At 41.2% G+C, this 14,807-nt stretch overlaps 1 protein-coding gene across 13 annotated transcripts in view; it reads right to left on the bottom strand.

Moving 5' to 3' along the window:
* Positions 1–14,807, bottom strand: part of Rmdn2 (regulator of microtubule dynamics 2) — an 87,489-nt gene that overhangs the window by 7,816 nt on the left and 64,866 nt on the right. For 5 of the 13 annotated variants that reach the window (XM_031355277.1, XM_031355276.1, XM_031355273.1 and 2 more), the window contains one exon: positions 9,980–10,089. In XM_031355277.1, the coding sequence (XP_031211137.1) occupies positions 10,041–10,089 (49 nt within the window). In that variant the 3' untranslated portion in view covers positions 9,980–10,040. Of the gene's footprint in view, positions 1–7,104; positions 7,152–8,874; positions 9,166–9,977; positions 10,090–14,807 lie in introns of those variants that run through there. The other 8 variants (XM_031355279.1, XM_031355275.1, XM_031355278.1 and 5 more) reach the window with 5 other exon arrangements.

Here is a 14,807-nt window from a genome sequence, read left to right on the forward strand (position 1 = left end):
AGTCTAATCACAAGGGGTACTTTGAACTGTGTTTTGAAAAATTCCCATATGTTCTTACCATTTTTAATGTAATTTACATAATTAAAATATAATTTTATGTACGGTCAGGTTCATCCAGCCCATTGCTTATTCAATGTCTAACTCATGTTTCTAGGTGTTATTATAAAGGGTTATGTAATGGAATGCCATAAAAACAAGCAAATACACTAACTCAGAGATGCCTTTTCTATTTGGAGAAATGTATTTAAACATTCCTTAACACAGTTTGATGAGTGTTTAAAGAGAGATATGCATTAAGAGATTTGGGAACAATGACCAAGAAATACCGAGAGCTTGTGGGGAGAGGACAGTTAAGAGAGGCTCCAACAAAGATGTATCATGATGTCATTTGAGCTGAGCTAAAGAGGACAGTTTGCAGTTGATCAGAGAGATAAGTGTTGAGGTGAGTAGGAAGGTAGGAGGGTTGTGGACAGCCCTGCGGAATCCAGTGACTTACATCCAGAATCCCAGTGTACACTGCAACGCTGCCACCTTATGGTGTTCAGGAAATAGCTTCAGGGTGAGTGACTTGGATATGCTTAGAGGTAGTAATGGTCTAAGTGTGGTGGGGGATTCGTGTATGCATCTGTATGGGCTGGAGAGGTGTGGCAGGCATTGTGGGTATTTATTCAACACCCACCATCCTTCCTACTTGCTAACAAAGTCTTGGGCATAGGCCATGTAGACTTTTCAAGGCTCTTGAAAAATGTCAGAGCTCTAAGGCCACATGACTCGCTTTCTTGGGAATGTGAAAAGAACATTTTAAAAGTTGGGGTTGTATGGGTCTATGGAATGAATTCATAGTTGAGATATATTTTAATGGATTATATTTAAGCACATGCACATACTGATTCAACGGGGAGAGAAGAAAAGATGCATGAAATGCTTGCCTGAGGAAAACCCTTGGGAAGGAGAGAGACAAAAGTCGTCTCTGATATATCAGGACATGATACCAAATGTCATGGGGTTTGTGTAGCGTGGACTTAAGGGCTTTCTTCAGCTCTAGTTTTCTTTTCCGTGTTATGAAAATGTGTGAATTTGCTGTTAAGTTTAACCTTTGAAAGTAGGTCTTTACTCTTGGGGACAATGAACTTTATAAAGCCTTTCTAGAGCACTATAAGTATTCAAGTAAATGATGCGTGCTAAAACCTTAGCTCAGTGGTCACTGTGGAGAAGCATGGAACAAAACACCAGCTACTACAGCTGGAGTACTAATTACTATTGGGAACTTTAGGCCTGGGGCTCTAGGGCTGGGGATGCAAGCAAACAAGGTGTGTAAGCATAGTTTACCAGTGCAGATTTAAAAATTCAACCTATAAGAGAATCATGTGAAGCATAGAGCTGGGAATTAAGCTATCTGGTCCACAGCCTGCAAACTGCACTCTCAGAAGATGCTTAGAGGCTCATGGGAAGCCTAGAGAACATTCTGGATCAGGCCTGGGCCCCCAGGCATCCATACAACCTTCTTTCCTCCTTCAAGCAGGCTGTCGTTGAACTCATTTTAATCCTCCTGCCTCAGTCTCTCAAATTCTGGGATTACATTCATGAGGCATCAAATCCATGTTTGGTTCAATTCCTGCTATTATTTTTTTTTAATTTATTTTTCCTACAAGGATTTTAAAAGAAGAATATATGGACAAAATAATCAAAAGATCTGTAAGTGTAATTATAATTACAATTATGTAAATGCACAGGCTTCTTCCAAGCCAACACACTGTCACTTTTCTCTCAAAAGTAGATTTAGATGTGTATTAGGTTCTTTCTCTTCAAATCCATTAACATGCAGAGTTATGTAAATGTAACATTTATCAAAATGCATATCACTGACAAATGTACTGTAGTATTTGAAGGAATGAAACTGAATATTTACATCTTAAAAATCCATAAATGAGTCAGAGCTTTATAATGAGACTATATTATGTCAAAAATCTTTTTCTATGCAAATGTCTGTAAGTCACCAGCCAAAGCAAGCGACTAGAATACAACTTAATAGTATAATGAGATTAGGCTTTGTTTGTTACTGCTATATTATGACATCATTGACAAGAAACTTTATTAACAATTATAGGACAGTCTTTAATGGAAAACTAGGTAACATGTAAGAAAATATTAGACAGAGATGACAGAAATATATAAGATGCTATGAACAGAGTTGATATGTATCCATCTATGACAGCTGTTACCTTAAATGTGAAAATGTGGGTGATCTGTAATATCAACAAAAAATGAATAAAAAAACCTGACCTATGTAAAAATTTTTTCAATAAAGGATCTTACTATGTAGCTCTGACTGTCTTAGAATTCACTATGTAGCTTCAAGCTCACAGGCCTGCCTCTGCCTCCTAAATTCTGGGATTAAATGTGTGTGCCACTGTGCCTGGTCATACGTCAATGTTAAATATAGTTTAAAAGTAAAGGCACAGAGGCAGGTGTATCATGATAAAAAAAACAGGTTAAAAAGAATCTCCAACAGATGCATTAAATTTAGAAACACCAAAAGATAATAACCAGATAAAGATAGACATAATTGTGAAAGGGTTAGATATCCAAATATGTATATGAATCTAACAACAGTCTCAAATACATCAAAGAGAAGACATTCATAGTCCTTTTAAATAGTATTTTAAGACTGGGAAGATGGCTTAGTGGGTAAGAGTGCTCACTATGTAAGCACGAGGACTTTAAATCTCTAGCACTTGTGTGAAACTGGACATGGAAGCACTCGTCTATAACCCCAGCAAGTCATCACATTGGTCTTTGGCCTCTTTTAGTGCACACCTGTGTACACTCTCAGATCACGTGCAGACACACACTACACATTCAATAGAAGTATATACTTAGAAATAGTGCTTTTATAGTACTTTTTTCATAGTACATTTTATAAACACAATAACTGCATTGTTTAACACTCACTTTTAATAATGGATAGATAAAGCAACTAGAGACTCAGTGTTGATAGAGAAGATCACAACTGTTCTAGCAATGCTCTGGGTCTAAGTGATATTTGTGGACCACTCTACACAACACAGCACAGTACACTCTCTCTTTTAGATCACATGGAACACTCACCAGGAGAGGCCACACTCCAAGTTAAAAAGTATTTTAAAATTTATAAAAGGAAACCTTAAAAAATATTTTAAAATTTATAAAAGGAAACCATACGATATAGGCTCAGCCTACAGGATAATCAAGAGAAAGATAGCCCAAACTAAATAAAACAACAGCAACAACAAAACCAACCTTCAAACCTAAAAAACAAAACTCTAAAGGAGAGTCATCAAGTGAAGTTTATAAAAATATTTTGCACCAAATGTGTTGGCTCCCTTCCTCCTGCCTCAGCTCTGTGACAGAGCTGACAGCCTGAGACTAGAAGTAGACACCTGCTGGGATTAAACAATGGCAGCCCGCCTTTGAGGATTTTGGGGGAAAAAGCTACACCTGGCCGCCTGCTTGCCTACCTGGGTGAGAACTTTTGAGTTTGCAGAGAACTTGGCATCTTCTTGTCTGCTGCTTTTGTTTCCATTATGCATATACTTTGTTCTTAGAGATTTTTGCTTTCACTCTTGCCCGCCTATAAATGTTCAAAATGCCCCCAAGTAAATAGATGCCTTGATAGAACTGTACTTGGCGTCCATATCTTTGTTCTCCCGACAGTTTCATTTTGCAGGTCTGAATCTGACCTCCGGCTGAAGCGAACCAGACCTGAGTGAGACTGCGGGACGGTTTCACTCACAAATGAAGTAAGAATACACCTTAAAGTGTGATATGCAGTAAAAGAATTATAGAGAAGGCCTGAGAGATGGTTCAATTGTTAAGAACACTTGACATTCTTTTAGATGGCTTGGTTTTGGTTTCCAGCATTCATGTTTGGGTTGCTAACAGCTGTCTGTAATTCCCATTCTAGTGGAGCCTCTGCAGACACCAGAAAAGCATATGGATATGCAAATGTAGCTGGTCTTTTGTTACTTTCTGGGTTCTTCTTTCTTCCATACTTCTCTACTTCTTTCCCACCCTTTCAACCCCCTGACACTAGGATAGGAGAGCAAAAAGGAGAGAGGGGAAAGAAAAGAGCTCCCTGAATGAAGTTAGGGGTCCGAAGGGGGACATTACTGCTAGACTACTTCCTGCTGATTGGGTAAACTTGGTCTTCCCAGTCAGGATATCTAACTTTTTCTTCTTTTTGTTTCTTCTTTGTACATGACTACTTAACAAATGACAACCAGCAACAATCAACAACTAACACCCAACACCCAGCAACAACCAACCAACAACAACTAACCAACAGCAGCAAACCAGGAACAACCAACCAGCAACAACCAGCCAACAACAACCAGTCAACAACAACCAACCAACAACAACCAGCCAACAACAACCAACCAACAACAACCAGCCAGCAACAACCAACCAACAACAACCAACCAACAACAACCAGCCAGCAACAACCAGTCAACAACAACCAGCCAACAACAACCAACCAACAACAACCAACCAACAACAACCAACCACCACCAACCAGCCAGCAACAACCAACCAGCAACAACAAACCAGCAACAACCAACCAACAACAACAAACCAGCAACAACCAACCAGCAACAACCAGCCAACAACAACCAACCAGCAACAACCAACCAACAACAACCAGCCAACAACAACCAGTCAACAACAACCAGCCAACAACAACCAGCCAACAACAACCAACCAACAACAACCAACCAACAACAACCAACCAACAACAACCAACCAACAACAACCAGCCAGCAACAACCAGCCAACAACAACCAGTCAACAACAACCAGCCAGCAACAACCAACCAGCAACAACCAACCACCAACAACCAACCACCAACAACCAACCACCAACAACCAGCCAACAACAACCAGCCAACAACAACCAATCAACAACAACCAACCAACAACAACCAACCAACAACAACCAGCCAACAACAACCAGCCAACAACAACCAACCAACAACAACCAACCAACAACAACCAACCAACAACAACAAACCAGCAACAACCAACCAACAACATATCAACCAACAACAACCAGCCAGCAACAACCAGCCAGCAACAACCAACCAACAACAGCCAACCAGCAACAACAAACCAACAACAACCAACCAACAACAACCAACCAACAACAACCAACCAACAACAACAAACCAGCAACAACCAACCAACAACATATCAACCAACAACAACCAGCCAGCAACAACCAGCCAGCAACAACCAACCAACAACAGCCAACCAGCAACAACCAACCAGCAACAACCAGCCAACAACAACCAACCAGCAACAACCAACCAACTACAACCAGCCAACAACAACCAGTCAACAACAACCAGCCAACAGCCAGCCAACAACAACCAGCCAACAACAACCAGCCAACAACAACCAGCCAACAACAACCAACCAACAACAACCAACCAACAACAACCAACCAACAACAACCAGCCAGCAACAACCAACCAGCAACAAACAACAAACCAGCAACAACCAACCAACAACAACAAACCAGCAACAACCAACCAACAACATATCAACCAACAACAACCAGCCAGCAACAACCAGCCAGCAACAACCAACCAACAACAGCCAACCAGCAACAACCAACCAGCAACCACCAGCCAACAACAACCAACCAGCAACAACCAACCAACAACAACCAGCCAACAACATATCAACCAACAACACCTCAACCAACAACAACCAACCAACAACAACCAGCCAACAACCCACCACCTCCTCTTGGGGTCCTAGCATTTTTATACCCTTTGGAAAATTCCCAGAATTCCAAACCACACAATTGTAGAAAGTATCTGCAGCGGGCAAAATTATGCCCCTGCTAGAGCACGAGGCAAATCACAGTCAGCTGCTGCAAAGCCGCCCCATATCCACATACATAGAATTGAAATGAAAACATAGCATTTTGTTGTTTTTAAAGAAATCAAAATTACAAAATTCTCACTACACACAAAGGAAGGCAAACATTTAGACATAAAATAGATAAATCTTTAAAAAATAGAAATTTACAAACTCTGATGCATTCATTAGAAAAGAATAAGAATAACTAAGTTATACTTATGGCCTCACAGAAAGGAATGACAATAAACCTAAAGACAGGGGAAGTGACAGAAATTACCACAGAAATTAATAAAATTTCCACTTTGTAAAATAAAGAGAATTTCAAATGACTAAAATCTTACTGGACAATTCTAAAACGAGAGTTTATCATTGTAGGGCAATAATAAAGATTAAAATGATATCTACAAAGTGCTCCATGATATTTACTTATAAGTGTTGCTCAGAATTATTTGTCATTCATCAAACTCAACTTTGAGTACAAGCACACTTTGTTTGGCTGTGGCCCAGTGAGACCTGCTGGGATGGAATAGCTATGAACAAGTGGAGGATGCTAAGAGATAACACTGTGACCCCCAGGAATGGAGTCTATGATCAGGTCTGACTAGACCAAGGCATCTCTGCCCCTTCCCATCACCAGCGTCCGCCAGTCCCAAGCCCATGTTTGTGATACATGCTTTTTATAACCAGCCCACTTTCTACTCTGATTCCCTGGTGCCTGCTCTGTAGCACATCTTATTCCAGATGCTTTGGATGCAAAGGTTGAAGAGGTATGTTTTCCATTTGGCTATAGACTACCTCAGAAGATGAAAGAACACAACCTGGTCCCCAATGCTGAGGTACTTGCTAAAAGGCACAGCCAACTCCAAGGGTTGGTGTGCAGGCACAGGTAACCAGCCATGAACCATATAGGAAACACTTCAGAGCTTCCCAGAAAACAACTCACTCCACAACGGATATCAAGTTTCCTTTTGGCCCTTTCCCCTGAGCACAAAGATAACTAAATCAGAAACACCCAGCTTATTAGATTGTTGGGAAAACCCAAAAACACCCTAAGGAAAGCAAAGTCAAACAGTTGTACACAGAAAGAGTCACATTGAGCAGAATGTGTTCTGGGCTGGAGCCCTTGTGTCTCGGAGACCCTGGGCTAGCCTCCTCCAAGGGCTCCTATGTCGAAGGCAGAGACCAGCCAGTGGAAAGTCCCTGTTCAGGCTGCAGATTTCTGTGGGATATAATGGAGTCTTCCAAAGTCTAGATGGGCAAAGAATGGGAATAAGGGAAGGGAGAAATGAGAAGACTTAAGTGTTGTTGAAAAATGGGAAGGCGGGTCCTGATGAAGGTCCTGAGGGCCAGGAGGAAAGAGAGAGAACACCAGGCCCTACTGATTCTGCCAGGCCTACAGACTCTGCTGAACACTGCACACTTATCTCAACAGTTTTCTCTCACCAGCTCATGCCAAACTATCAGCTCGTGACTCTTGGCTCTGGTGGTCTCTAGCTCTGGCAGTTAGCATGAGTTATTTTGCCTCAATTTGTTTTTAATCATCTAGACAATGGGATCATGGCCCATGGGGATTAAAAGAGCCAGAGTGTACAAAGTACTTTGGGGAGTTCCTTCCTTGAGCTTTTTACTAGTTCCCCATAGCCAGTGGGAAGCTGATAGTTCACACTAAGAATACCAAACTGTTCTGAGACTCTGTGATAAAAAAAAAAACAAAACTACCATCAATTTACCAGCTAGGGAATGTGCGGCTTATTCTCTGGGCAGTGGTGAGGGAGGGTTAATTGACAGCTCTTTTCCTGAGCCTTGCAGGGGGGGCGGCCCTGAAGCGTTACCAAGCCCTTTTGAGATCCTGGGCAGTGAGCCCATTGCTGAGTCTTGGTGTGTGAGATTGAGCCGAGAGCTCCTCTCCTGAGACTGGCATGGAGCCCTGTGTTGTTACTAAGCCCTTCTGAGACACTGGGCATTGAGCCCGTTGCTGACTGTTTCTGAAGACATCTATTAAACAAGCAGGATCTGGGGGAACAGTCCATGTGTTTTGCTAAGTTCTTTGTAAGTTCTTGAGTCACTTTAGCAGGGAACCAGGGGTGTGGACGTAGAGAGCAAGTGGGGGCATCTGTGGAGGGTATAGGGAACCAGAGGAATGTCATCCCCCTGGGAGAAACGCTGGGAAGATCTCACCCATTTCAAGATTTGAATCCCCACTTTTCAGAGAGCTTAAAGTTGGCCCTGTGAAGGTTCTATGCCCCGGTGTAGGGGAATGCCAGGACCAATAAGCAGGAGGGGGTGGAGTGGTGAGCAGGGGGAGGGGGGAGGGAACAGGGGTTTGTTTTAGTTTTTGTTTTTTTTCTTTTCTTTTCTTTTCTTTTTATTTCTTTTTGAAGGAGAACCTGGGAAAGGAGATATTGTAAATAAAGAAAACATCTAATAATAATAAAAAAAGTCTCTTATCCAAGTTCATGGCGGTATCATGTGCAAGGTCTGGATCTGAATCAGGCTCCAGTGCAATGTGAATGTGCTCCTGTCTCCTTTATCCCATGCTGCCTTTCCCTAAATGCCCACGTTTCTAGATTGATGGACTCTGGTGATAAAGGAGACATGTCCTTATGTTCTATGCTCTTGATCCTACTTACTCCCCACCCACAAAGTAGACAAGAAGCATTCCCTAGGCAGGCTTGATTATCTTTGAACCCATCCGTTCAGTAACATTCTCATCAGGCTGTTTATCTTAGCATACTTCAGCAGAGGAGCCTGTGCTTGCCAGCTCAGTACTGCTTACCCCGCCCCTCTTTTTCCTAGCAGGAACCTAAGAATTTGTTTGCTGATGGAGTAGCTTTCAACCTTCCCAACACTGCAACTCTCAAATACAATTACTCATGTTTGGTGACTCCCACCCCAACCATAAAATCACTTTTGCTGACACTTCATAACTGTAATTTTTCTACTGGTATGAATAATGATGTAAATCTCCGTGTTTTAGGCCACCCCTGTGTAAGAGTCTTTTGAGACCCCATAGGGGTTGAAAATTGGGGTATTTATTCCACATGTCCTCACAGGAGAGCAGAGCTTCGATGTAAGTTCTAGATTCAGGAACATCCTCACTGCTTCCTCTTGTGGTTTAGCTCTGTGTCTGCCATCACTCTCTGTTAATATGAATGCAAATGGAGTAGAAGGCTTGCAGGCAAAGCTGCTTCCTCCAGCTGTGCTTGCACAGGGCATCACAAAGATGCTGACCAGTCTGTCTGGTCCAAGTCACCAAGGGCTCCTATGGAAGTAAAGTGATTAAAGTGAGTGCCTGTCACCACAAGGCCCACTGCTTGGGCACCTTCTGGGCTTGAAAAGTGTACTTCCATTTGTCACTTAAATGTCACATAAACCCTGTGAGCTGGATGCACCAGGCACAAGACTTGTTGGAGACCATGTAGAACCATGCCTGTGGGTCCCTGGTACTGAGCTACTTCAGGGATGATGTGTTCCTCTCTGATGATGCATAGAGCATCTCTGCAGTGAGATCTCTATCATTCTCTAGCACAGGCATTCCTGCATGTTCACAGTTCGAGCCAACCTAGAAGGCTCCCATGAGTGTGTTAAGCCAGGCTATTCCCTTCAACCCCTCACCTCCATCCTCATTTCTCTTAAGTCTTGATCTTTTTCCTAGCTGGCATCTTTACACTGCTGTGTCAGAGTTACTATACACACGTGTCTCCTCTGTTGATCAGCTACTGTCTTGTGAATGTTCATAACAGGTTATTGTTGCTGTGTCATAAAACAGACAGGAGTGCTTGGGATGTTCGAGGAAGACACAACTACTGCCCCTCAGTAGACCTAGGAGCATTGTGGTGCTGGGAGAAGTGAGGTACGGCTAAATCTTCATGAATAAACAAGATCTCAGCCAGTTGCTTAAAGATGATAGAGCTCTTTCTAGCTCTCTTCTACCCCACCCCAAGCCGCTAAGACCCCACTCTTTGAATAATCCTTTTACATGCCACTCTTATCATATGTGAAACTAGCATGGCATTTGCATATACAGAGACAGGCTTTTCATCCTATCTCGACAACGTATCTGTCCACCCACTGTGTGTCTTTGAGGACTATAGTTTTACACTTTTATTTTTTGTCTCTGTAGCTCACCACATTCCTCTACTTGACTTTTTCAGTGGTTTTATGATTCTTCTTGTTAGCTTTCCTCCTGGAATGTAAAACAAAAACAGTTTTGGTCAGTCCTTGTATAGAAAGTACAGGCCATGCATAATCTACATGAAGAGCATTTGGTGATTTTAGAATGCTATCGTATCAAAATGTCTCATGTCTTTTTGGTTGTTACAACTTTTGGTGTCCTTCAGTTTTTGCTGGCAAGGAATTTGATTTTGTTTAGGTTATGGAAAACGAGACATTTATTTTCCAGGCTATCCTCTAATTGGTTGCTGTCAGTTGGTGATGGTTACTATTTTTATGCATTATTAATTAATCCTTTCATAGCTGAAAATAGTTTTGTAGTTAATCTGCCAGGTTTTCCACATATATAAGTTGACCAGTATAAGAATGGTATTTATTGTATTCTCTATAATGTCCTCTACTTCATTAGTTGGTTTGCTCATTAGGGCAAACTTCTCTAGGATATTGTTTAATAACAGTAGTGACAGTACCTTCTTGTACTACTATTTTCTCATGAAGAATTTTTAAAATAAAAATATGGTTATATTATAAGATGTTGACTCATTTTTTGCTCCTTTGTGTGTATGTGTGTATGATGTATGTATAGGTACATGTTCATGTGCATGTGGAGGCCAGAGGCCAATGTCAGGGTCTTCCTTATGCTTTCCATGTGTCTTAAAGCAAGGTCTCTACCAAACCTAAACTCTTCTAGGCTAGCTGGGCAGAGAGCCCAGAGATCCAATTTTTCTCTGTCTCCCTAGTGCAAGAATCATAGGTGTGCACTGCCATGCTTAGGTTTTTACCTGGGGGCTAGAGATTTGAACTCAGTAGCAATGCTTTTCCCATTGAGTTACCTTCCTGCCCCCCTAATAAGATGTTCTATATTTGGGCATGTTTTCTTATGAACATTTTAGTATGGTATTGATATTTGAAACTTATGAATAAATAAATCTAAATGCATTAAGGAATGTTAATGTTTTAAATTTAACATCAATAGATGGAGGGCCAGTGAGATGGCTTATGATGTACTGTCACCACTCCAAAGGTGGTTGGATCTGGGAGAAGGGAGAGAATCAATGAAGTAGACTAAGATCTTATGAGCAGCTAACTTTATTCAGGGCTTCAGAGAATTTATATTCTGAGGGGGGAAGAACAGTCACATGGGTAAAGTTCTCTTGAGCTCAAGAGGTATACAATCACAAGGACAAGCAGCACACGGCAAAAACATGCTTTTCCATAGAGGCTTATAAAGAACAGTTTAAACATTTAATTGACTAACACCTGCAAGCCTTAATGAGTAATCTGAAGAGAACCCACTCCTATCTGCTACTCCTGGGGGCCATGAAGACACATTCCTAGAACGGGTCTGTTTTTTAAAGAAACTGAGCTCACAAGACTTGTTCTCTTGCAATATTCTCACAAGCTCTTAGAATTCTCCTCACATGTTTCCATAAATCACTCTACACACACACACACACACACACACACACACACACACACATATACACACCACGGCATACAGATATCTGGATTTAAATATAGTAATGATGATGATGATGATGATGATGATGATGATGATAGTGAGTAAAATTCAAATTAAAAATATTTGGAGGCTGAGTATAGTAGCATGCATTTATAGAACCAGTACTCAAGAGATCTAGAAAAGAAAACTATGAGTTAAGACCTGTATTGTGTGACCTTGGCTCAAAAACAAAGCAAAACAAGTCCCCTCCCAAACAAAACAAACCCTCAAAAAACAAAAACAAAATGAAAGTAAGTTTAGAGGATATGAGTTTAGAGAATTTTAATAGAATTACAGCATATCACCATATTAAATATTTTAACTATCACCTATAATTTGATCTTCCTTTGACTATACAGGATATCTTTTGGGATCTTGAATGATTCTTGATAATTTATGGCCATGGGTTATCTTATTGGTTCGTAGAAGGTCTGTTCAGATTTGATTACTGGAAAACCAAAGCTCTTCTCTGAGAAAGTCTGATTTTCATGCCTTAGTTTCCTCTGTCTGGGATGGTTTCAAGAAAACAGCTAGCACTAAGCTAACAGCAAGCTAAGGTGTTGTTAGGGTTGGGAGTCTAGCCTGGGTCTTGCCTTTGTGCATCATGTCTAGCACAAGTCAAGCATCCTGGATGAAATAGGCTCTTTTTGGCAGTGACGGGGTAGGGGTGACATATCTCCAGGCAGAGCAGGCAAAGGGTGGGAGGCATCCAGACCTCATAAAGACCCACTGCCTAGCTTCAGCTCAGTGATAGCTCCCTGTCTGGATCCTTTCCAGAGCATCCCAAGGAGATTCTGAAAAGTAAAGAAATGTCAATATTCTTCATCATCATCAAAAGAAAAAAAGAGCTGGAGGGATAAACATCTCATTAAAAATTTCTTTTATCTGGATTTCTGCATTTTTATTGACCCAAGACATGTGTTCTTTTAAAATTAATAGATGCAGTGAAAAACTTAAAACAATGTGCTGACTACTTCACAAGAGATGAGACCCAGACCAGACGAGGTTTGTCTTACATTGTCAACCAGGGCAGGCTGTTGGGGGAGGAATCACATGATGCCCTAGAGATGAAGTTTTGGGTTGCCATGAAATGACTGCTCTGACACGTAGAACAAATTCTATCTTAGACTGAATCTCTCAAAAGGAAAAGGGCAAGCTCAACTTGCCCTTTTGTAGTTTTTGATCAGTGTACGAGCACAGATAAACTTTTTAATGTCTAGGAAATGGGTGTGTGTCCCTATGAATGAGGTAACAATTCATCAAAAGCATGTCACTGAATGCCAAAGGAAGAGGCTGGACAGTATTGAGAGGTCCCAGGGCAGACCGGCAGATGGAAGAGTTTCAACTGTTTGAAAGTCGTTTGGTGATGCTTTCTGATGTTAATGCATACTCGTTAGGAGAAATACCACTGCCACTCCCATCTTTTTTTCTTAACAAAAACAAGTCTGCAAAAATACCAACCAACCAAACAAACAAACAAACAAAAAATCAAATCTGCAGAAAGACTTGTGCATGAAAATTCAAATCAGCTCTTCATAATTCCAAGCCTCAAGTCAACCCACACAGGTGAAACAAATTTGGTGTTTTCAAGCTAGAGATGCCTCCTAAATGAAATTAAAAATTACATGTCTCTATGTCATATATGAATCTCAAAACATGCTCAGCCAAGGAGCCATGTTTAGGAATCTACATGGGATTCCATTTTCGTGGCGTGCTAGAAAACAGTGAACCCAAGTGCCAGAAGGCAGATCAGTGGTTAAATGGGGCTAGGATGAGGGTGGATGGGGCCCTAAATGGGAGAGGGCAAAAGGAATTTACCAATGATACAGGTAAGTTATCAGCATTTTCTTATATGTAATCTACAGCTCAGTACATTTAGTGTAAAAACAAGACAGCTTTTGCATTTTGAGAAAATCAGAGATAGCCTTTACTTGAAAGAACCTCTTTAGGTGCTGGTCCACAGTATGCAGCTGGTCCCCAAAACCACTACTAAAAGCACTGAGTGAGCCACAGGCAGAGCCATTGTGGGCAAGCAGCTTAGTAGGATGATCCTTTCAGGAACTGACCCAATTCGTCAGCTCTCTCTTGAACAGGACCTTAAACAAGAGGGGTAGTTTCTTATGGCCACTACATTCCTCATAGGCCCTGCGCTTCCTGAAAAGGTTCCATTCTGAAACTACATCTTGGTGACTTGGAGGAAGGTCAGGAGATGATGTGGGATGATTGTTCACAAGCAAGTTGTTCTTTGTAAAGAAATGGGGTGCTAACAACATTCAGCTGAGTGGGTTTTGGGGAACTCAGACAAACTTTTCCCTTGCTCCTAAGTTTCTCTGGCCAATTCCTGACATGTTCAGGTAGGGATTTGCAAGTATTAGGCAAAACATAATCTCAAGCATGCTATGGGGTATAAGTTACAGTTCTGCAGCAGTGAAAATGTACATGTTAATGCAAAATAAAAAAGGGACACAATGTATAATAGAAACATCTCATGGAGGAATCTCTACTCTCAAAGATGAGTAAACTCACTAAGTTAGGCACCTTCCTATGAATTTATCTCATATGGCTACTGCGCTCTCTTTTCAAAATCCCTCTTAAATTACTGTTTTCCTTCCCAGTGAACCGCCTCTGCAGGTCCACCCTCCCCCATGGTAGACACTTGTTATAGTCTTGGCTAAGTTAGCAGTTCTACAAAGTTCAAGAAGACATTTTTGTCTTTTATTTTTTTTAAGATTTATTTATGTATTGTTATATGTAAGTACAGTGTAGCTGTCCTCAGATGCACCAGAAGAGGGCGTCAGATGGCTGTGAGCCACCAAGTGGTTGCTGGGATTTTAAACTCAGGACCTTCAGTAAAGCAGTCAGTGCTCTTACCCGCTGAGCCATCTCACTAGCCCCTTGGCTTTTATTTTTAACTGTTTTAATTTTAGAAAGAAGAAACAAAGTAAAGGGAAATGGAGTTAGCTCTCGAGGACATTAATCCCGAGTGATTTGAAGTTTTGAAGTTGAATATACGGTCCAATATGGTTTATTTTACTGCTCTCCAAAACAGTGTTGGAAATCAGGCCCCTGGGTCTAGTTTCTTATTTGAATGAACTAGTCTATGTCATCATCAAATCTAATTTTTGGTCCATCCATTTATTCCCGTGATCCTTTTCTTAACCTATCCCAGGGACTAAACAGTTTCACTACATTCACTACATTAGATGTGATATGGTAAAAGACGGGCCTTT

The sequence above is a fragment of the Mastomys coucha genome, unplaced genomic scaffold (assembly GCF_008632895.1).
Source record: "Mastomys coucha isolate ucsf_1 unplaced genomic scaffold, UCSF_Mcou_1 pScaffold6, whole genome shotgun sequence".
In the NCBI taxonomy this organism is placed as follows: Eukaryota; Metazoa; Chordata; class Mammalia; order Rodentia; family Muridae; genus Mastomys; species Mastomys coucha.